The following is a 24,845-nucleotide window of genomic DNA, read 5'->3' on the forward strand; positions in this document are numbered from 1 at the left end:
TTCCTGAGCCTTTTAAGAAAATGACCTTGGTGCTGCCTGTTATTTGTGGTGTTTGGTTTATGGTCTTTGTGAGGTCTCTATCATTTCTATGTATTACAGAGTGTTTTCTAGCACCACTGTTGTTTTGGTCTCATAAAAAAAGAAATCCAAATGTTGGCTACACCTAACATTTCCTTTGCATAATACTCTCCTGCTCAGATTGAGTGTGTTTATTTCCCCCACTCTCGGAGAAATGAGCTGTGGGGGGTGTCTTCCCTTAGCAGAGGCTGTAAGCCTCAGGGGCCCCCACCCAGGCTGCTTCTGGGCTCCCCTGGAAGCCTCACTGCAGAGCTCTGGACTGGGCTGCCAAGTGGCCTAGGGGCCCGGTGTGATGGGCCCGAGTGCTCCCAGCGTGGAAAGGCTGCCAGCGGCCTCCTGGGACTTAATCTTCCCGGCTCCAGGTGCCAGCAGATGAGCTCAGAGGGAAGCTGCCTCCCAGAATCCACCCACGTTAGCCCTGGGAGGAAAGAGGCTGTTGTAAAAACAGTTTTCGAAATAACTGCTTATAGAGCATTTTCAAAGCCCTTCATCCAGGAGAGTGCTTGAATTCAGAGCTCAAAAATTGGGTATTACCCCGTCAAGGCTGCCTTACAGCATGCTGAAATGCGCCTTCAATTGTGTATTCAAACCCTATTAGACATGGAAGCTTGCGGCACGTCACTGGCACCAAAACACAGACATTTCATCTTGGGAGTCAGGCGTCATTGTAGGTAGGTAAGCGTGTCACCCATCCCAGAGGGCAGCGTCATACATTGCCACGGTGTGCTCAGGCTGCTGCAGCGAGGCACCACAGACCAGGGTGGGGAGGGGGGGGCTTCAGCAGTAGACATTTATTTTTCATGGTTCTGGAGGCCAGAAATCCAAGACCAAGGTGTAGACAGGGTGACTGGCTTCCCAGCCTTCTCTCCATGGCTTGCACAGGGCTGCTTCCTCAGTACATCCTCACATGGCCTTTCCCTGTGCCTCTGCATCCCTGGTGTCCCTGTGTGTGTCCACGCCTCCTTTTCTTGTAAAAAGAAAGTCAGACTGGACTGGGGCCCATCCTAATAGCTTCATTTTAACAAAGGGTCACCTCTTTGAAGGCCTATCTTCAAGTATAGTCACATCCAGAGGACCTGAGGAATATCAGGTTTTACGATATGAATTTGGGGGGGGGGGACACCATTCAGTCCATACATATGTGTAAGGGGCAGGTACTAAATAAATATTTGACGTTCAAAAAATCTCATTTATGGCATGAATTTAAGTGGGAAAAAATTACTATTGCCATGGGCCTTCCCTCTGTGCACAGGGTTCCGCTAAGTCCCTCTTGTGAGCTTTTGAACACGAGAGTCTCACCCTTGGCTAGTCCTGTGATGGAAGGTACATGAGGAAAGACTCCTCCGTGGGGCAGAAGGGCCATCTTGCCCAGCCTGCAAACGTCTGCTGTCTGCCTTGCTTGAAGCACATGCTGTCACATGCGCGCTTTCCACAAACTTAATTCAAGTAACGATTTTTTTTGTGATTGGCATGTCTGCATGGTAGCAAACTTTGGTTGAACATATTGTTAGAATACACAATACTGTAATTTAAGATTATTTTATCAGCAGTAGAGAGTTTTATAATTCATTTAAAAAGTTGTAATGGGCTCGAGCATCTTCAGTATAGTTTAATAATATAGCATTTTATAGCTGGCTGTAAAATTTCAGATTACGGTTTTAGCAATTGTGCAATTCTATTTTATAGTTTAATAATTGTTCAAATGAAGGAGAGTATAAAGTTCCTAAAAACCAATTTCATGACTTAGAAAAATAGCCTTTATCAAAATCTAACATATACCTTTAATGAACCCAGATGTCACCTTTTCAACAAAGGCAGATCGTGGCATCTATTTTTCTCAACCACAAAGCCCTCCCAATTAAGCACATAGAGTGCGGTATCTCTGAGTTACATTTTTTCTCCTTCTTTAAAAATCTTTTATCCCTAATCTCCTACAGCCAGAATAAGCCTATTGCCAAGTGCAAGGTGGACATCAACGAAGCCAGAAGAGCTTCAGTGGAAACAGGGAGTAAATTCGTTCTCTTGAGAAGGTTCTTTGTTTGACAGATGACCGTTTGATCACACCGCTTCAACCCCAGCTCCTAACTCTAATAAAGTCCCTTATTCTTGCCTCCAGATAGCTCATACTTCACCATTCTGAGAGTGAGTGGCAACATGGGGAGCCCTACATTATACTAGAATTGTATATTATTGTTATGTGTAGTAAAGGTATTACCATATAGCATTAGGGAAAAGGCACTATCTCCCATTGTTGAAATTATAGTTTGTGTTGTTATATTCCTGGGGTTTTCCAGCATTATTTTGTCACACAACTGAAATCAAGAAAAGAGGAGGCTCTGGACCATTTACAAAAACACAGCTACCATGGAGCACATGTCAGGAATATGGTCCCAGGACCGTTGGGTGCAGTGATCCTTGGGTGGACCAGCTCTGGATCAGAGCCCTGTTGCAGAGAAATGGCAGCAATCAGAGGAAGAACCCATGTGGCTGGGCTCCTTCTAGCAGGGGTATAGTCCAAGTGGGGCTCCCAGCACTTTTCCACTATGTTATAAACAGTGACTGTGATGTAATGGCAGGGTGTGGGGAGGCTGACTCTGACCTGCCCACCTGAGCAGTGAATAGGAGACAGGGCACCTGCAGTGGTAAACTCTCTCACATCACCCTGAAATGATAGGGGCCTCCTTTTCTCTTCTTCCCACTCAATTCCCCCTTCTTTGTCAGCTCCAGAAAACTTCTAGCTGATATTTGGTGCTTCTTGGGCAGAAATTGAGGGCTGTCTGTCTCAGCACATCTGGGTAGCCTTTGCCAGGTCACAGTCACATCAGCAATGATGCCCACAGTTGGCAGGCATTCTTGCTGTCGTGGGACAGGTATTGGGCGCAGGTGTCTCCTGACATCTGTACCTATTCCACACATGCCCCAGCACATGGCACCCCCTACGTTATAACAAGGTAAAGGGTGGCACTTAGTGACTGTGAAGTCCTATGAAGAGCATAGGCAACACCATCATTCAATTTATGCCCAAACCAAGCTCACTTTGAGATAATAGATTCCAAACACTGAGTGTGCTGATGCTTGACAAGGGATTGTGCAGACAGTAGGCCAACAGAAGTGTGATTAGTTCTCAGAAGCTTTAGTTTTTAAGAAAAAGAGATTGTGCTTAAGAATAGAAAACACTGAAGGATCAGGTTTCTTGCTACAAGAGAATCAAACTTTCCTGTGCACTTTAGTGGAGAGTAACTTCATCTCCTTAACCCTGGGTTTCATCATCTGTAATATGGGAATAATGAGCACTGCTGCCCAGGAGGGTTGTCATAATTAAACAAATTAAAATTCTCCAGCATAGTTACTGAGCCTCCAGTTCAGCACAGCAACTGTTTTTATTGTTATTTTATCTTCCCAGTTGGTCTGTGCTTGCGCAGGAGACAGAAGGAGCCTCTGCTAAAGGGGGATTTGGTGACCTTTACCCCAAAATTCATTGGGGTCATGAACTTGGGCATCATACGGGGCATGTGCCCTGCAAAAACCTATTTTTTATGATCACCTGCTTGTGATGTGTTCTCCCAAACATCATTTCTTTACCGCTTTTGTCAAAAAATGGGAATAATGACTTAAGGATGGGGATGGGAAGACTAGACCCCCTCAGTGCATTCTAGGAAGAGCCATTAGGCCAAATAAATGCACCTGTGGTTTAAGAGGGCAGTGAGGCTGGTCCATCAGAGGGACAGTAATTCAGCAGTTGGACAATTGCTTAACCCGATTGCCGGGTAATAAACATGCTTAATAAAAAGGAATAGGACATCTGCACCATCTTGGCCATAAATATGCTCTCTTGTTCTGGGTAATCTACAAGAATACCTCTGAGCACACTTAGATCACCTACTATAAATAAATCCAATTTCTTGTATCCCCTACTGGCCTTTTATCCTTAGGACTTCCAGCCAACCATGTCTCCCTGAATAACAGTCTCTGCCTTGTGTTTGAGCCTTGGAGCTCATGTGTGGGAAGAAAATGGCTCCGGTTCTCTTGTGAGGTTCAACAGAAGGTTCTCCTTCACTGGACCCTTCCTTTTTGAAGCCCAAGAGGAGTCATACCATGGACAGGGCTGTCGGGACAGGAAGCTGAGGATGGTGTCTACTGAGTAGACATTGTAGGAGTTTCCCCAGAGTGGCTATTGCTGTCTACTCACAGGCAGCCTGCATGACCCCTGGCTTACTACTGCCTCCACGGACACCTCTGTAGCTGTCAGCAGGATAACCAGAACTACTTCCACCGGTTGATCTGAGGGTTATGGGAGATAATGTGTGCCATGTCTAGCATGGAGTTCATGTGCATGGATTTTGGAGTCAAGGGGATGGAGATTGGATAGATGCTCTCTCAGTGCAGGCACTCCAGCTGCAGAAACTTGGCAAGTCCCAGCCTCTCTGAGCCCTTGTTTCCTGATCTGTGCAAAGGAGAGAGCCCCACTCAGAAAGTCGTGTGAGCAGTTGGGAGTGTTCCATGAGTCTTAGGTGGGCTCAGTTATAGGCGGGAGCAGTCATGAATGGCAACTGGTCACAGTTCTCACTGTGAATCTACTTGGTTTTCCTCAATTATCTGTCTTTGTCTACTCAAAGTATGCTTTTCTTTTAAGTTTTTAAATGTTTGCTTTCACCTGGTTTTTCAGAGTACCAAGGGTGCTCCATCTTTTGAACAGAGGGTGAACAAAAGCCCAGGGTCAGTTATATCTGCAGACCACGGCGTTTTATATGAACCTTTAGTTAGCACCATAAGTCACAGAGCCATTATGGGGCCGCACTCAGCTGCACATAAATGCACAGGAGAATGAGAGGCTTAATAAATATGATCTGATGGCGATGAGAATGCGTGTCTGATGAGACAGGCTTCATGCACTTCTCATCAGAGACCACAATGAATCTTTTCTGTTGCTCTTGCACATTTGCATTTCTGACCGCACATTTGAGAAAACAAATGTTTCATTTTAGGGCCGTCCCCCGAGTTGCCTTTATACCATTCTCACTGAATGTTTGCTCTAGAAAACGCCTCCCTTACCCCAAACCAAAATGTCTTTCACACATTGTTTGGCATAATCTTACTGTTAATTGGGCATAATTGTCTAAAATACAGGTCGTAATTGCTTCTTGTCTGAATATTTTACAAATCAAACAAGTTAACCATGAAGGAAAACACTGTTCTTTGATGTATTTTGCAACCTGTATTTGCCCCAACTTAAGGAAAAGCAAAATAGATGCAAGATGATCCGGGGAGGTACGGAAGGGAGATAGGCCAGCCCAAGTGCCATGTTGGGCTTCCTGCTGTAGACAGTGTCTGCACCCAGCGCTACTGGCTATCTTGCCATTAGTGTTAAATTACAAGTGCAGGGCTGCAGGCATCCTTTTTATGGCGTGCTGGAGACTGACGGGCAAGCCCGGGGACCGCTTAGCTAATGGAGGGCTGTTGATATATCGTACTGGACTGTATCTCTTTCATTGCATTCATTTTTAAATCCAACGGCTCACAGGAGATCAAGAGCCAGTTCTATTCAATATCATGTTCACAAGCCAAATTAGCTTGAGCTTTTGCATTTCTCCAGCCCCTGCCCCAATCCAAGAATACTAGCCTAGAGACCACAGGGATCCTGAGCAATCATCAACAGCACCCTGAGGTTTTTAAAGAACATCCACCTTTCACATTTGATTCTCAGAACCACTCTGTGAGGTAAGCAGGAGGGCTGGGTTTATTATAATTAAAGCTGGAGGCTGAAAAGCCAAGAATAGGACCTTCCTAGCCTGTATTCATTTTATCATACTTTATCAATCAAGCTGATAGCAGGAGTAAGTTCTAAACTATAGTAGAAGCTCTCTTAACTGACCCTCATGTAACCAACTCATCCCGGAAGCCAACCTCTCCATTCTCTTGTAAATAGCTAGTGCCCAGGGCTGACCATGTGCCCCAAGCTGGTCACCTCCTGCTCACCTCTGTCCTTGCTCTCTCCATTTGAGAGGCAGGCTTCGAAGAGTCAGGCCCATTTGTTCTCAAGCCTTTTTTATGCTCTTAGAGCTGGTGTTTTCCTTACAGATTTAAATCAGTATACATGAAGGATTGAAATAGGCGCACAAAAGAAAGCATAGTTGTTTTGATAAAAACTAAGCCAAATACAGTGAAAACGCCAAATTCCTTTAAAAGATACCTTCGCATTAGGTGTGGGTGCGACAAAATTATAAAAGAGTGAGAAAAATTATAAAAATGTAAAAAAAAATTCTGCACTGAGATTCCTCTGAGGATATCAAACAAACATCACTCCTGGTTTAAAGAAACTAAAACTGGAAATTGTTGATCATGAATTAATTATAGGTGTAGCTTCTGCAGACCATAAGCCAGGGAACTCCAATCAGCAAACTCTTTCTTTAAGAAACTTTTTTTTTAAGATTAATTATTTATTTGAGAGAGAGAGATATCGCACATGAGCAGGAGGGGCGGAGAGAGAGGGAGAGAGAATCTAAAGCAGATTCACTGCTGAGCTCGGAGCCTGAAACAGGACTCAGTCTCAGGACCCTGAGATCATGACCTGAGCTGAAGCCAAGAGCTGGACCCTTAACCAACTGTGCCACCCAGGTGCCCCCCCCCAATTTTTTTAATGGAAGATGGCCTTGGTAATGTACCCCCAAATCAATAAGTGACTGACATTCAGATTTGAAGGTAGAACATTTGATACAACACCTACAATGAAATCTTATTATTCAGCCTTAAAAAAAACAAGGACATCCTACGATATGCAACAACGTGGATGAATATGAAGGACATCACACTAAGTAAAATAAGCCAGTCACAGAAGGACAAATACTGCATGATTCCACTTGCCTAAAACATCTAAAATACTCAGACTCCTGGAAGCGAAGAATGGCAGGTTGGCATTCTCTGGCAACCACAACGGCATTGTGGTTGCCAGAGGCTGGAGGAGAGCAGAAACTTGTTACTCAGTGGGTGCACAGTTTCTCTTATGCAAGAGGAGTAGGTACTAGAGGTCCGCTGTGCAACATTGTGCCTATAGTTTAGGGATACTCTTGTGTGCACTTCAAATTGTGATAAGAGAGCGGATCTCATGTTCAGTACCCTTATCACACTTTTTTAAAGCAGCTTTGCAATAAAAAGTTTGATACAAATGTGTAATTTTTGAGTGATTCGGTGATCTTGCCTTTTAACTTAATTTCTCAATTGACAAATAATCTATGGGCTCCAAACCTGTCAGGTAAGAGGATTACTACTCTAGGCTTAACCCTAAGCTCAACATAAATTGCAGTTCAATTTGGAATACCCCATGGGTGCCAGGAATCCAAGACCTGTTAGACTCTGGAACTTGAAGCCACATTTCTTTCAAGGCTACAGTGCAGCCCCTCCCCTCTCCCCACCCCTCACTCTGGCCTCATTTCAGTTCACTGCACTGACTTTGGAGGCCTGTCTAAACAGTCCAACTAGGATCTGAGCCTGGACTTCTTCTGGGTAAGGAAGCATGACTTCAAGCCTCCCAAGCCCTTTTCCCCACTCCCATCTTCTGACCAGGTTCAACCTGCCCAGAGCATACCAGACTAATGAAACTTGGCACCCTGTGGGCCTTCCTAAACCTGTGCTGAGTGAAATATCTTTATAAGGCTTTCTTAGAGCTTAACATAATGAATGTCTTCTGGCTGAGGTTCAGTTCAGACAGTGTCTTGCCAGGAGTGTGTAGAAAAGCCGCTGCCCCCTTCTCAAAAGGACACTTGCCCCATCTCATCCTTGCCCTCCATGTAGACCCTTAGCCCCTCCCCAACCTTGACCAGGGTCCACGGGGCTGGCAGAAATCAGCTTGGAGGACATGGATCCCTTCCTTGTGGAGCACAGGAACCAGAAGACAAACATCCCAGCCCAGGGGCTTAGAGCAGGTCTTATTTATGTGTCCACTTGTTTTACGCAGCTGACTTTACTGCACATTATTCAGACCAGTGGTTCCAAGTGGTTGTTACCAAGTTTGTAGGACAAACAAATCAGTAGGAAGGTGAGTTTCGAAACAGACAGTGGCAGGGATTTTGGAAAGGCTAGCCCACAGCTTGTGACCTCCCCAACAGCACTCACACCTCCCCAGGCTCTCCCAAATCCAACAAGCAAGATCCAAAGAGCTGAAATGAGCATAATACTAGGAGAGCTCTGGCCAGACCACCATTACTTAGCTTGGATTCACTCATAGGCAGCTTCTTGTTTTTCAGTCTGTTTTGTGTTGAAATTAATTTGGAGGGGTACGTATCAACTACACGATAGGATTGCTGTATGGTGAGTACTGCCCATAAATGTCTCTGGTCGGGGGAGTCTATTTTTTTTTAACACAATGTGAAAATGCAGACTCTGAAGCAGCTTCTGCTCAGTTACCCTTCAAAATTAGGTGCACATCCTTCTTCCTATGTCTGGTCCTACCCAAAAATGTAAGACATGTAGATTTAAGTGGGGGAGTGGCTGTTGCAGGAAGAACCCAAGCCACGGTTTCCCCTCCCAAGGCCCGATTTCTGCTGCAGAAGAGACCCATATGCTAATAAACTGGTATTGACAAGTGTGATGGATGCAGCCAGGTACTTAGTGCTGGGGAGCAAAGTTGATTGCGTTTTACAGTCTGTGTATTTCTCTGTTTATTGCCTGTATTTTGTCATTAAGCAAACAGGTCCCTAATATAGCAAATCTCTCTAATCAGCAAAGCAAGGGAGAGAAGAACCAGAAGCATCATTAATTATGACCATTTGGCTGCAGCCTGGACAGTCTGTTGCTATTGGATTGGGCGACTTCCTCTGGTTTTATTTTCTGGAGGTAGAGCAGAAACTGGCTCTCCTTACGTTCCCTGCCCTGCTGGCTGACAGCTGCCTAAAACCCCGAGATGAGGCACTGACTTCTCTACTGAAACGGAGTCCTGGAGCAGCCAAGGCCAGGCTCTGCGTCAATGTGCTTCTAAGTCTCCGATTCCCTAAACAGAGGAAGTGTGCTGCTCCAAAGCCTGCTTCATCCCCGAGGCTCCAGGGGAGCCTACTGTGGGCAGAGCTCCCATGTGGGGGCTGCGGCTCGAGGGATGGGGGTGGGTGCTGGACCGAGGGCTCCCAGAGACGTGTGTGTCTGTGCCTTCTGAACAGGAAGCCTATTGGCATCGGGGCAGGCTTTCCAATTGCTAATCACTGGGATCAAAAGCAGGAGCGTCCTCATTCTGACTCCAGGTAACAGAGGTTAACAGCATCTAATGCATTTATTAACCCTCTGGTGCCAGAGACTGGGGAGGTCTGGCCCTACAATTACAGTGCCGTGGAAATCCTATTACCCAACGTGCCTGGACTAGCAGATTACTACCGGTGACAATTTTTTAACCCCGCTGGAAGGACAATGTTTAGGAAGTGCCTGAATACAAGTTCTCCGGTTTTCCAGAATGACAACAAGGCTGCTGGGCTGGAGATGGTCCTCCCCTGTCCCTTTCATCCCTCCATCCTCAAAATGAAAACCCCGTGGTACTGTGGTTTGCTGGTGCTGTTTCCCCTCCACTCAGAGTCAGGTGGCTTCCCCCCTAACCACAGAAGTCTGAATTAGCTGCTAGGAAACATTCTTTCATAAAAGAGATTAAAGAATTCATTTTTCAACATGCTGTACTGGTGGTTAAAATGGACTTTTAGAAAAATGAAATCCACTCTCTTCTTCCCTTCTTTATCCTTCTTTCTCTTTTCTTTTCTTTTCTTTTCTTTTCTTTTCTTTTCTTTTTTCTTTTCTTTTCTTTTCTTTCTTTTTTCTTTCTTTTCTTTTCTTTTCTTTTTTTTTTTCAGGAGATGTCATATTTTAAAGCCATACTGTCAGGTTTGGGGTCTAGATAGGTCCGGGCTGGCCATGCTCTGTGCTGGGTCCCTGAGTATGCCATTAATGAGCAGGGTGCTGGGTCCGCAGACAGGACCTTGAGCCGGCACTTTCATTATTCCACCCTTAGTTTTACCCTTTACTCAGCAGTAAGAAGTCCTCTTCTGGTTTCTAACTTACCTTCTACCTTACAAGATCTCAGAAATTTTGTTTGTTTTAATTTTCCTGGGACCATCCCAGTTTTTATCACCTGAGAGACAATACTGAAAGTGTGTAAGTACTCTTTGCAGTAGTTGAAGATGTAGGCTACCCTGTAATTCTGTGTTTACGTTTATCACTCCTGACTAGCAAGACAAGTGATAGCTTGATGATGTTTCCAAAAATGCTCAGGATAAAAGCCCTTAAAATGTAAAAATAACAGGTTGCTTAGGATTCTAAAATGGGCTCTAAAAGCCAGATTTTCATAAGTGGTCTCTGGATTTGCATAGCAGATTTCTGACCCTCAGTGTCACTGGAGGGATTCAGACTGCACACAGGACTCCTAAGCTTGCAGCCAGCTAGACAATACACTGGTCTTAATTCCCAGGCTCTGTCCCTCCATCTGCAGCTTATGAACCCTCACAGGCACCAGCCCCCCAGGGTGATGGGGGGCACCACCTGTACTTGATGCTAGTCAGTCTAGGCAGCAGACCCACTGGCTCTCGTAATGGGCACTTCAGGTTTGATGTAGGATTAGGGAAAAAAAAAAAAACCTCATGAGTATGCATGATCTTTTGATTCTGTTACCCAGAATAACAATAACTGGTATTGTTAAAATGACAATATAAAACAATATAAAATACTCCAATAACTGGTAACATCTGCCCTTCGCTTTCTTTTTTTTATTATAAATTTATTTTTTATTGGTGTTCAATTTGCCAACATACAGAATAACACCCAGTGCTCATCCCGTCAAGTGCCCACCTCAGTGCCCATGCCCTTCTCTTTCTAATCAGATTCCCAGACCTTCCTGTGATCCATGTGAGGTTCAGGTAGAACTCCAGGATCCGCTCTGCCTCTGCAGTTGGGAGTTTCCACTCTAATTGGGAAGCTGTGTTAATATGCCATGTAAGCAGAGTATTTAAAGGCCGGTGTGTATGCACTGCTAAGCTTCTGGAGTGCTAAGTGCTTCTTTGGGTTGGGAAGGCATTTAACGGGAGAAGGCATTTTCTCAAGAGCATTTGCAGGGGCCTGGATACACACTATTATCTTTACTCTGCAGGTTATCTACTTATGCCAATGAGAATGGTCCTCAAGGCAAGAAGAACTTGGAGATGCTTCCTCCAGTTATTGTGAAGCCAATGGGGCTACAGGGAGACAGGCCTCACATTGACCATTTCCTTTAGGTAGATGCCAACGGGATGCCTGCTTTGGGGGAAAAAGCTCAGAGATTTCAAAGACCTGAAGCTGGTCTAAATGTTTTCTCATGTGTGATGGAGCAATAATCCCCACTGTTTCCAGATAGAAGGCAAGAGCCTGCATGCCTGTAAACCTACATGCAGTGTGAAACCCTCAGTGACCAATGCGGGTCAGACAATCTACCTCTGCAGATCTAGAGTCCCCTAAAACAGTCTGTTAAGACAGAAAACTTTTCTTATCCATTGATAGGAGCCCCTTTATAATGATTTAATAATGACGGGCATTGTTACTAGTATTTCAGCAGATTCCTGAAGTGACTCCGTATGGCTAATGAGTATGTCAGATTGTGTATACAGTGAGTAAAACCCTACATATCAGTGCTAATCATACAGACCAGAATAGGAAGGAGGGCCCCTCAACCCTTCGAACTTCTAGGCCTATGGTTTAGGACACAGAGGCATAGTTTAGCTATGACCACAAGCACAGAAATAACTTGAAGGCACAATGTGTCCCAGACTAGAAGTCAGACTGCTTTCTCTGCACATTTTAGTGAACTTCTTAGTTATGCAAAGGCCATTAGCAAGGGTTTATGTCTTTTGTAGATTATGGCCTAGCAAAGAAAAAAGAGAATGAGATATTTTAAGGCCATTTTGGTATCTGGGCACAATTCCAATCTTGAACAGAAATAAAACATGTAAAGTTCTGTACATTATTCTCTGCAGGTAACAATGCAATGGACCAGATTTGCTATTACTATAGATTAAAAGTAGGCTTTTGGGTAAGGTTCAATTCCTCTTCTAATTTCTCCTCTGATCCTCTTATACATAACATTTAGTGACCTTTGAACAGCCTGGGGATGCCTCACAGTGTCTTATTTCTTCATGGCTATTTAAAGGTTTCTATTTCATATTCGCAGCTGGCATATGCAAATATAGGTAAAGATTATGATGCCTCCCAAGTAGCATTATGGTCAGTAAATTACTCCTTGGGTGAACAGGCCATCATCATCAGCCTAGCATGTCTTCAATGAGTTACAGAAGTCTTCCTGCAACAGGCAGCCTGCCAGTTGCCATTCACTAGGAGCTGGGTGCCCAGACACTCCTTGATTCAAGTGTGATGCTTAACCAGGGTCATCCTGTTGGGACATGAGCTCTCTCTCTGTCTTTGGTGTCAACAGATTCTTGTTTTGGGGGAAGGAGGTCATTGGAGGGGAGTTCTTCATGTGGATTTGGGGGCAGGTAGAGCATGAAGAGTCAAGCATGCCAGGATTTCTGGGAAAAAGCACTGTAATGGAGGAAAGAGCACATTTTCTTTCAAGAGTTTTAGAGACCTGGTCTGTATCCTGACTACCAGTAAATGGCTATGTGACCTTGGAGAAGTCACTTAACTTCACTGCACTCTGTCTTCCTTTACAAAACAAAAGGGCTGTACTGGGTCAGCAGTTCCCATTGTCACTGTTTAAGCGATGGAAACTTCCCTTCAACTCAACTGTCCGGTAGAAGCTCAATGGGGACTAGTTCCCACGTGAGGAGATGGGGAGCTCAATGCTTTCACTGCCACTGCCCTGGAAGCAATTGTGTGATTACTGGATCTGGATCCATAGCACCCTGCACAGTTCCTCCAGGGGATCCATCTGTAAGAGTCCCTGCCCTGTGCCAGAACTCCTAAGCCATGAATGGGTTACTCAACTAGAGGACAGTCCCGTGAGCCCAGAGACTATATCCTTTGGTTCCTATCACCTGATACCCAGCTTTGGAAAATAGCTTGTCGACTGAAGCAATGAATAAAACAAATGAACAAACAAGCTTCAGGAAGACCTATCTCTATATTACTAATGAAGGGGGATTTTTATTGCCACGTTTTTACCTCAAAGGCACATCCCCAAAATGAACATTCAGAGATATACATGAGTTCCAAATATGGATGACCTCAAAACTTGGGGTGCCTGGGTGTCTCAGTAGGTTAAGCATCTGACTCTTGATTTGGGCTTAAGTCATGATCTCAGGATCATGAGCTCGAGTTCCATATTGGGCTCTACACTAGGCATGGAGCCTGCGCAAGATCCTCTCTCTCTCCGTCTACCTCTGCTCTCCCCTCCTATGTTCTCTCCCCACTCTGGCCCTCCCTCTCCTACTTTCTTCCCCCTCCCCTCCTATCTCTCAAAAAACAAAAACAAAAATAAAACTTTGTCTTTAGTAACCTAACCTAGTCTTGGGCTGCCCTCGCTAGCCATCAGCCACAGGTAGCTACTGAGCCTTTGAAAAGGGGCGGGTCTGATATGAGATGTACAATGTCAAAACGCCAGGTTTTGAAGAATTAGTATGAAAAAGAAAGTGTAAAGTATCTCATTAATGACTTTTTATATTGACTGCATGTTGAAATGATAATATATTGTGTTAAATAAAATATGTTATTACAATTATCTTCACCTTTATCTCTTATGTGGTTGCTAGAAAGTGTAAGATTATGTATGGGCTTATAGTTGTGACTCACATATTTCTATCAATGGCCCTGCCCTATACAACTAAGTGATGAGTGAATCATCAGTAATTATTATTCTGTACTGTTTATGAGTGATTTTATGTGTGTGTGCATGTGTTTGTCTTTCTGCAGGCACAGAAGCTGAAATCCAATATGTCGGGCAGTACACACCTCTGTCTTTCTGATGTAAGTTGTGTTTCTCCTTGGGTCTCCCTGCATTTCTAGAGACAGAATCCTTTGCACCCCTGGTGATGACATAAAGGCTCAAAGACAATGAGGTTTCAGGTCTAGGAAGACAATCTAAGGCACCCTCCATGTTTCTGTCCTTTGAGCCAAGTGAATTCTTCAGGTCCCAGGGCACAAAGTTAGACCTAATGTGGGACCCAAGATCCTCATCTCAGAGCTAGATCCAGCACAGATACTATTGTTCCAGTGCCAGGAGACTATGTGACCATAGTCATGTAAAATCAACCAGCACAGAGGACATACAATAGTTCTCACTGCTTACCAGATGTCCTCTGTCTACAGATCCTTTGACCTCTGCAGCACCAAGAGGTACTGGTAGCTAGAGCGGGACACATTACTCTCCCCATTTTATGGGTGAGATGAATGATTCTGTCCTGTGCCAATCATTGTGGTGGGTTTGGCATTATGAGGCTGAGGGAGTGCTGTGGTGGGGATAGAGTCACCCATCTAGGGAAGGATAGCTGTGCCAACTGGAAGTCTGAAAGTCAGAGTTCTGGTGTGGAATCTCCAGCTGATAAGTGGGGCAGGCTTCTTTGTCTAGAAAATCTAGAGTTGAAGGGGCAAATGGAGATAAAAGTTGCTGACTGCCCTGCTGGTCTCAATGCGATTTGTGGCTCATCTCTGCATGAACTGATACTTGCCTGGACCAATTTCCTGAGATGAATCTTCCTGCCCTTCTTCAGTGATGGTGAGGGACAGTGGGCTTCCTCCTAAGTCAGTATCAGAAGGAGAGGCATTCCATGTTGCCCTAGCTGTGGGGAGATCTGGAAGGTAGGCATGAAGGAAGACGCAAAGTGGATTTCAATAATCCATAGTGGAGGAGTGCGAAGCAGGTGTTGGCCAGTTTATCATAAAGTATATAAGTGTATTATATCCGGTTCTCACCCAGATTCATGATTCCTTTCCATAAAACTACAAGTCAGTGAATGAAAATCTCCATGGTAATATCTTGAAGGGTCAGCTTTGGTGAGTGGTACAGCTAGTTGGAGGTAAGGGTGGGAGAGAGAAAGAGTAAGGTTAAAATACACTGGGATAGGAGGAATACATGTGGGTGACAATGAAAATATTCTCTCTTACAGCGTGATTATGAAAAGAACGGTCTCTCTGGTCCTTCCAGCCACATAACCACAAAATCAATGGCTGCTCCTCCAAGCTGCGGTCTGAGCCCACTGCTGGTTCTGGTGGTAACCGCCCTGTCCACCTTATTATCTTTATCTTTGGCAGAAACATTGTAGCTGCATTGAAAAAACAATATGGACATGTAAAAAGACAAAAACCAAGCTATCTGTTTCCTGTCCTCTTGTATATCTGAAATTCCAGTTTTAGGAGCTCATTTGAGACACTGCAAAAAGTTTGATCCAACTGGAACTTTTTGTTTCTTCTTTTTCTTTTTTCTTTTTTTTTCTTTTTTTTTTTTTTTAAGAGATCTTCTTGTGATCCTTAGGGCTTCTATGGGATACCTTATGCAGTGCTACATTCCATATTGAAAAGGCTTTGGGGCATGCTGTATTGCAAAGGGGAAGTTTGTAAATTCGGCTGTAAAACAAACTGGGCCTATGTTTGACATGATGATGATGTTGATGATTTTAACACTTTAACTCTGGCCTTTATTAGCTAAAGAAGGACTTTGTATTTCTAAAGAATCTCCCGTATCTCATGTAATGGCCTTGGTTTCTGATGACATCACTTTAGCCTAACATGGGTGCAAGCTTATTTTGTCACAAAGCAAAGATTCTCATCAAGAGGATCTTGGTGGACTTTGTGCAGACAAGCTTGCACCAGTGCTCACCTTTCTATATGCACTAGCATTTTCCACACTGTTTGTGTACTGTAAACAGTTCTACACTCTCGTACCAAACAAAAGACACCTGTCACATCAAAATGTTAGTGTCTGTCTTTGAATCAGAATAGAGGGGACGAGTGTGCATGAAACTTCGCAGTACCTTGATTACTGAATGACACTCTCCTAAGCCTTACCTGAGTGAGAAGCCCTTTAACTAACAAGAGTCAAATATAGCTGACATGTCATTCTAATACTCTTTACACGTATGAGGTTATATGTAGAAAAAAAAATTTTACTACTAAATGATTTCAACTATTGGCTTTCTATATTTTGAAAGTAATGATATTGTCTTCATTTTTTTACTGATGATTTAATACAAAATACATGGAGCTCGTTTTCCTCTCGTAAGTAGTGTTAGCTCCAATATTAACTTCACGAAGACAGCTTTTCAAAAGCAGACTCCGAGGAGCCTCATGCTTTAGCAGAAAGCTCTGCATCACGTTACTGTGGACAGGCAAGAGGAAACAGAGCAGCCAAGTGTTGTCTTTTATCATTTCTTGAAATGCAAGAGTGCATACCCGTGAGGAAACTGATGGCCACTTGTAAATGCCCTGCAACATCTGATGGCACCTGTGCCAATTGACACAATCTAGTACCTTGGTTTTCATGTTGCTTGATAAAGGCAGGTTTGACTGGGCTGGAGGACAGGAACATGCTGCCCTCTATTCTGAAGCAGATCTGTGCCAGGGTACAGTTCTTTTCCTAAGGGTTGTCTTGACTCTCAACGATGATGACCTGGTCACTGTTGAGAGTGATTTGGTTTGAAGGTCATCAGGAATCTACTTGCATCTTGTTATGTGTCCTCCATGACAGACTGTGACTGACTGTGGAAAGAAAGGCTACTGGATCAAGAGGACCAACCATAGGTCTATAGAGATGAGTTGGCTGGCAGAGATACACAGAACAGAACAGGACTTTGGAAACAAGGCATCTGGCTTGTTCACTGCTCATCATCTCCCATCATTCTCGTCCTGAAGTGCACTTTTGAAGTCTGGTTGATGGTGACATTCAGAATCTACAATGATCGAGTGCTAGGAGCCATGCTTCTCCAACACTGAGTAGAGAAGAGGAGAATCCACCTGAATAGAGTGCTGGGAGCATTAATCTCCCCACATCAGTAGAGGGGCTGGAGGAGAAATCCAAGGTGCACAGTTCATACTGACCCCCTTTGCCCGCTGATGTTTGCCTTGTAAGAATTAATCAAACCACTGGGGTGGGAAATCTATTCAACCCAAGATAAAGGCATAGTCTTTTAGCTCTATTGGTGTTTGAAGTACATTTATATCCAAATGTTAATAAACATAAATGTATAATACTACGTACCGAGTTTTTTCAGTTCAAAATGTTTTCAAGGAAAATTCATCAAACAAATTTGATTAGTGAAAGGTTTCCTAAAGACTCTTACTTTGAATAAACACATTAAATGTGTCGAAATATTTGGAATTCCAGTCATCTATGAAAGCATATCTCTTACAGAGCATATTTTGTTTTGATTAAGGTATCTCTGTGTATCTACACTGAACTAATTGCATATGGGTCTGATTCTACGTGATCTACTGTAGAAAGCTATTGATTCCTTCTGCAGTAAACAGCGGCTGTAATTAGCTTCAGATGACCAAAGAGGAAATAGGAGTTATCAGAGCTAACAAGGTAGCCTTTGGTGAAGAACTCGGGGATGTGCAACACATAAATTAAATTTTGGAAAGCCTCATCTATCAGCAACAAAGATCTCATTTTTCTTTACAGATAGAAGCATATTAGAGTTACCAAATTCTAAATTTGAAAATAAATTACTGATTAAATAAACAGGGGGAAGGATGTTCAATGACAACACGTTAGAGAGACTCTTACAGATTCATGCCAAGCCAAGTGTTTCTGCCATTCAGTGTGATTCTCAGTTTAACACAGTGAACCCAAAACACCATCATTTGCCCCAGGACACTAAAGCAGGCAAGTGACTTAAACCTTTAACTTACTTGTGCAGTAGGGCTGATAGCAAAAATGATTGCTTCCTATCTCTCAGTTCCTGCATTTGGGGTACCAGATGCAAGGGCCTTCTGCTGGTGTTTGGGCCTCTTGCAGAAGTTATCTCATTGTAGCTGATTTTGACCAAACAAAAACAGTAACTTGTATCCAGGTAGACCATGACTCCCACATCAAGTCTAGCTGTGCCCTGCTTATTTGAGAGAATGAAGAAAAGGGACAGTATTGCCAAACTGATTGGAAGCACATTGATTCCACTTTGATGTTAAATATCTTTGACCAATAATATGTTGGAGTATCTTTTTAATAGAGCACATGGAGGAAGAAGCGCACAATAAAGAAAAGGATTCATAATGCCATTTCCATGTTTATTTTTCTGTATCTGATTTCTTCAAGACCCTAGAGTATAAGTTGAGAATTACACAGATTATTTTTTATTAGGTATAGCGATCTGTATCCAGAGTACAATAAGAGTGTGGTTTTCATTTAAAAAAAAATAAATTATTGAACAATTCCTTATTCTGTCGTAAAAAATGTCTTAGAAGCCACCTTTGAGTTAACCAAACCTGGGACAAGTTTTCTCCAGAGCTGCTGTGGCCTTTGATTGGGTCTATATGAAGACTGTTCTGACATGCATATGTTCCAGGGATGGGTCCTCTCCAACTGCATCCTCTCGCCCACCTGTCCCTTTGAACTCTAAACTAGACACTCCTGAGACTCCATCTGCCGAACTAGGAAGGGAGGCGAGCAGAAGCATTTTTCAGTCCCTGTAAAGTGCTTGTTGGGAAAAGAGATGTAAGAGCAGTGGGAGTTTGTATAATTAGCAAATTCTTTCCTTCAAATCTGGCAAAAGTGTATTTCTGTTCTTACTATTGACAGAATAGTGGCCTTGGAGGAGCCATCGTTTGGAAAATAAGTTTTTATTCATGTAGTCAGACAACTCATGACTTACTTGAGTCAATAAACGGTAGACCAGAGAGGGGCTGCTTAAATGAGCTTCCATTTTCTAATACCCTTTGGACGCTGGTCTTGTTCTCCTGGATGCATACTCCCTGTGATCTCTGTTGCTTCTGCTCTTCGATAAAGCAGAGGAGACCACGTGAGACCTATCTTTTCAAGAAAGACTACAAAGCAGTGGCAGCAGATGGGCATGAATGACCAAGGGCCTGGGTCTTGGCATGACCGAAAGACTGGTCTGCACTGGACTCTAGGAGTCTGGAGAGATAAAGCAAAACCCAGGAGCAATACGAGGCCAGGTGCCATGGGTAAATGGGTCACATGGTCTGCTGGCATTCCTTCCTGATCCACGTAGGAGCCTTGACCTCACAAAATAGCCAGAGTCCCTTGAATGAGACAGCAGTGCCTTTATGGAAAGTAAGCCAGAGCTAATATCTGGACAACAGAGGAATAATTTTTTTTTTTTTTTAGAAATTCTAAAATTGTAAAACAGCTGAGAATTCAGTTGGAAACCCTTAGAAGCTATGTTTTGCTCTTATCCCTAAGATAAGCATCTCATGTATATATCTGACACTTCTTGACTTTGACAACAGCTTTTCTTCTCAAGTGGCCATTTGTTCTAAGTCTGTTGTCTAGGATTCTAGAGGACTATACATCTGAACACATGCTCATGGCAGAGGCTTTAAATCTGGGGGTTTGGGCACTGCCTGCATCCTGGGGTGAGTTTAGTGGGACATTTCATTTCACAGGGAGAGTTGTCTTAAGACATGGGTTCACTCCGTTCTCTTTCATTAGATTATCGGTGCCCGAGTCCCCATTCGTGTTCTTTATCACTCAAGTGTTTAACAGGGTCCCTTCCCGCCGATTTTTCATTCTAATCATTCTAAATTTAGTTCTACTCAGATTAATTCTTGTTCTGCCAGGAACCCTGGCTTTTTGAAGACAGAGAAGCCTCTCTCCAGAGTCAGGCAATCTGAAGGTGATGTTAATCCCCCAAGTAGGAAGTTCCCCATCCAATCCTCCCTCCTCTGAGCTCCCTCTTCTTAGCCTTGGGATCATCTTGTCTGCTCATCCTCACCAGGCATCCTTTTGTTGCTCCGGGGCTCTCTGATGAGCTTCTCCTCACCCCCCTCCTGGAGATAGCCTGGGGTTGTTCAGCGGGATGCGCCACCTGCACTTCTGATTGTTCTGAGATCCAGCCCAAAGGGGTGGGGAGGCATACAAACCCCGTTTCAATAAACTGCCTGCAGAGAACCGCAGCCTGCTACCAGTCATTGAGGTCCTCGCCCCCTAAGGTCTCCAGGCTCATTTGACCAGCACAGCTGCGACTTGGGCTGTCTGCCTCTGGCAGGTGCCAATATCAGCGTCTTGTCCCACTGCCATGAGGAGTTTATTTTTGCTCCAGGGCAGCTGCCAAGCCCAGCACCAGCATCAGTAAAAGGTTTTCTCTGATTTTCTTTTCTTTGTCCCACGTCGGGTTTTCTTACCACTCCCCACTTGGCACTTTATAGAAAATAAAATGACCAGAGACCATCAGTCCCTTCTTTCATTTGGACATCTCTTCCCGCTCCCCCAGCCTCCCCTAAGGGAAAGCATGCTCCATGGTAGATATTTAGACAATGTTGGGTGAATGAAAAACTCTGGGGCACTGAAAGACTCTATTTTGTAATACGGTAGCAAGAACTGGTCTACCTGCATTGTCTTGCCGGCACTGAGCTCTTGTACACAACAGTAGAGGTGTCCTGAGGTTATGGAGAGTGACCCAGAAGGGATTGTCAAACAAAGCATTAGAATTAAAGCAGCTTTAAATCTGCCAACTGTATTTCCTCTGAGAGATGGAAATTTAGCATTGGGCCCCAGGACAGGCTGAGCACAACCAGCCAGTCCCAGACAGGACAGGACTCCAAATGGGGTAAACTGATTTCAGGGGAAATTAGCCATGGAGTGAGTTGATATTTTAAACTGCTTAAGTGCAGGATGCTGGCCAGAAAGGTGGACCACTCCACCACTCCTGGACCAAGCCCAGGCCTTTGCCAGCACCCTGAGAAGCAACCTAGGTCGTCTTCAAATCAGCACATTTATTGAACATCTACTCTAGTTGAGTGAACCATCATTTAGGACTGAAGCTCCTCCACGGGTAACTTGAGAATACGAGGCCTTCCGACCCCATCTTTTCGGGATGACAAAATCCTTCACTTTAACATCCTTCAGAGAATCTAAGTTCTCTTTACAAGTAGTCCAAGAAGCCACTTTCCCGACTCAGTCTCTACGAGGCAGTTAAGTCCCAGTCAATAGGCAGACATACAGCAGGACGCCCAGCTCAAGCACTATGGGGAAGGCAGACATAGCCACCCTCAGCTGAAGCCTGACAGGCTGCCCCGGAGAACCAAGTGGGTCCACCCTTTGAGGCCTCAGAGGGCTGTGAGCGTGGCCAGGTGGCCATGCCAGTGCAACTGTCCCAGCTGTTGGGTACCAGCCACAGCGCAGGTGGGAAAGGAGACATCAGACTGCTTTAGCAGGAGAAAGCAGATCACCGGAAGTGTTCATTCAAAACAGCAAAACTTTCAAAGTACACAGTGACCCCTTCTGCCAGCGAATACAACCCAGATAATAAGACTAAAGAAAAGTAGGATGAAGAATTGGAAAACTCAGGTGATGCCCTGGGTGGGAGAAGCACAACGCTCTTAGGAGTGGGCAGAGGTCTGTCACCTGTCATTGGGGCCAGGCAGGACATCTGTCACAGGTGCAGGGGAAGGTGTTGTAGGCCTTCTCAGCACACTGGCCCCCGTGGCTCCATCACAAAAGCTCCCCTCCTCTCTCCGTGTCACAGCTTCTCCAGGGTTGTGTGATCTGGCTTTATCTTCCTGGTGTGTGAAGCGTGCTTGATCTGGAATCTGGCTTTTTAGTTTTTAGCTTCAGCCGAAAGCATTTCTGAAATGTGGGAAAAAGAGAGAATGGGAACTGGAGAACCAGCTTACACACTGCCCTGCCTTATTTGGCTGCAGTCTTCTAGTAATGAGACTTCTGGATTCAGAAATAGCTGATTGTCCTCAGAGGGTTGAAGAAATGGTTTCAGAAACCCAAAATCCAGGGCCTTCTATTTCTTCTAATTATCTATTTTTTTCCTCTCTCTCTTTTTGTCCCCCAAGGGAGGAGAGGGAAGGCTTTCCACCACAGAGTTTCCTTTAAAGAGTTTTCTCCTCTCTTGTGCATTATTATCCCTTAGATATTGAAATTATTTTCTCTTGTTTAATCCGCCTCCTGCTGAGAAGCAGTGTGAGATTCAGGATGTGGGCTTTTGGGTTGTATTCTTTTAGATGGTATTGCATTTTTACTCTTAACCTGAGGGTATGTCTCAATTTCTGTTCCTTCTGTTTCATGTAGATTAACAATCCAGGTTGAATAGAATAAGAATTCTGGTTTTTAGGAGGGTTTTAGACTTCTGTCCCAGGTGAGGGGGTCAGACACCCAACCTCGTCAGAGCTGAGGTGAGGGGTGTAGCGAGCTTCATTGAAGCCTCCAGTCAGGAGAGGATACAGGTGAGCGACTTCCCTCCTGGTCTCCATATTATACTGTGTGTTTCCTGAGTCTCCCCTCGTAAGAAATACACGTATCTCATCACCTTGTGAATCTGCTTTCCTGCAGATGGGCGGGAGAACCTGTGCATTCTCCTGGGCCATCCCCACACCGTCCCTCACTCCGCTGTGTGCAGCCTGCTTTACCACCACCACCCACGGAAGAACACCTACATATAGAAGTACAAGTTTTGCTCTTTGGACTTTGGAAGTGGTTTTGTGATGTTCGAATTTTCTGTTAACATACTGCTCAAGCACTACAGAATGTACGTACGTAGTCTGTTCGGCCATCCTCCACCCCGGAATACCCTAATAAACATTGTTTTCTTTAAAAAAAAAAAAAAAAACAAAACTACAATTGTGGTGTCTTTTCCTTTTATCTTAAGTCTTTGGAAAATGATCTTGAAATCTGCAAAGGCATGGAGATCCCCAGTATCAAGATATGGGAGGGTTTCTGACAGTGGAGGAGATAAGACTCCTGAGGACTGGATGTCATTGACACAGATCCTTCTAGGATAATTCTTTGTTGTGGGGGATGGTGTCTGGTCCTGTCCATTGTGGAATATTTAGCAGCATCCCTGGCCCTGAGCTACTAGATGCCAGTAGAAACCACCCCCAAGACACCGTGGCCCTATACAGACCCTGGTTCCTTTTGGGATGCGTATGTGAGCTGTTGACACAGTGTTCAACACTCATGTGTTGAGTTATTTGTGTAAGCTTATAAATAGTAAGTATTTTGATAAAAAGTAGAGACAGAGTAGGTCATTTTTTGTATTTCCAGGACCTAGCTCAGTGCCTGGCAAGGAAAAGTTACTTTACACTGCATGAACCTGGATTTTATCCCTGGGCATTAACATCATGATTGTAGTTGCTCAAAATATGACTCCTCAGCTTCCCTGGGGAGGTTCTAATCTCTGGCACCTTTATTGCCACCAGGACTTTTTAAGACAAAATACTAAAGCACAAAACACAGTAATTAACCTCATCAATGTCATCTGCTTCCATCTACAACTTGCAGTCCACTACGTAGCAAGAAGACCTTGCCTCTTACAGGACAGAAGCCTGTGTTTCAGTGGAGGTCCTGCAGGACCCAATTTTGTGATCTTTTCATTCAATTGGGTTTTCCTATTCCTTTGTCTCCTGGGCCTGCTTTCCAATGACCAAGTTTAGAATGGTTTCTAGCAGGCTTCACAGTTTGGATTAAAAGTTTATGAGCATTTGGATTTGAGTCTGGTGTTTTAGAGATGTGACAAAAACCCAGATCCCAACATCTCCCCTGGCTTTGGGATCCTCAGGCTGCCTGAGCAGAAATCCACGAGTTCATTCACAGAGAAATGAACCTCGTCATGTCAGCACATGGGGCAGGCCCCTGAGAAGGGCAGGACTCTGAGTTCCCTGGATCATAGCAGAAATGGGGAGGGAACAGTCCCCTGGGGACATCAGTTTCCTTTCCCTTTTCCAATCCCAGTCCCTAAGGATTCTAATCACCTTCTGAATACAACCACATCCCCAGGATGCAGGTGATAGAAATTTTAGGAGCTGGAACAAGAGATGACTAATAAAACCCTGAGAGAAATGCCAAGAAAGTGAATAAAAACTGTGACAGAAACAAGATACAAGGCTGCTTGTGTTTGGTGATATAAATAAAGCATAAACAGAAACACAGTGATGTGAAAGATATGAGCAGAGTATCCATAAAAGTCACATAAACTGGCATTGCTGGCCACACCGACTGCTTTTATCCTCGTGAAGAGTCCCATCCAGGCTGCTAGGCAAAGAATTCACCATGTTTAAAAGATAAAGGGAAGAATACCTTGGGTGGCTATTTAAATAGGGATGATCTTTTTTAGAAAGCCATTTGACAATGTGTATCATAATTTAAAATCCGTATCCCCTTTGAGCCAACAACTCCACTGCAAGGAATTCACCCTGCATTCTTAACACAATGTGCCAAGGTCTATGCAAAAGAATTTCCACTGCAGAATAATTCATAATAGCCAAGGCCTTGCAACAATCTGAATGTCCATCAGCAACGAGCTGGCTGAAGAACTCCTAGTGCATCTAGACAAGGGAATGCTGTGCCACCGTTTATACAAAGTAGATGCATATCCGCTGAGACTGGAAGTGGCCTATGGTATATTAAGTGAAAAGGCAAAGTAAGAACAAAGAAAAATATGGTCCTACTTGTATCCATATTAGAAACAGATTAAGTAGATGATAGTTGATATAGATAGATGATAGATAGATAGATAGATAGATAGATAGATAGATAGATAGATGATAGATGATAAGGGATGGATGGATGGATGGATGGATGGATGGATGGATGGATGGATGGTTGGATTCTACCTATAGTTTTTACCATGTTTTTGTGTCATTTTTTCCCCATTGTTTTTTAAAGAATAAAAGGGAAGGGAAGGTTGAACTCTGTAGCT

The 24,845-nt window shown here is 44.1% G+C and overlaps 1 protein-coding gene across 4 annotated transcripts in view; it reads left to right on the plus strand.

The window, feature by feature from the left end:
* The window catches only part of GFRA1 (GDNF family receptor alpha 1), a 203,282-nt gene extending 185,953 nt beyond the window's left edge, over window positions 1-17,329 (plus strand). For all 4 annotated transcript variants that reach the window (XM_072805183.1, XM_072805182.1, XM_072805184.1 and 1 more), the window contains 2 exons: window positions 13,939-13,992; window positions 15,132-17,329. In XM_072805183.1, the coding sequence (XP_072661284.1) occupies window positions 13,939-13,992; window positions 15,132-15,287 (210 nt within the window). In that variant the 3' untranslated portion in view covers window positions 15,288-17,329. The remainder of the gene's footprint in view (window positions 1-13,938; window positions 13,993-15,131) is intronic.
* The last annotated feature ends 7,516 nt before the right edge of the window (window positions 17,330-24,845 follow it).

Source organism: Canis lupus, chromosome 29, assembly GCF_048164855.1.
Source record: "Canis lupus baileyi chromosome 29, mCanLup2.hap1, whole genome shotgun sequence".
NCBI lineage: Eukaryota > Metazoa > Chordata > Mammalia > Carnivora > Canidae > Canis > Canis lupus.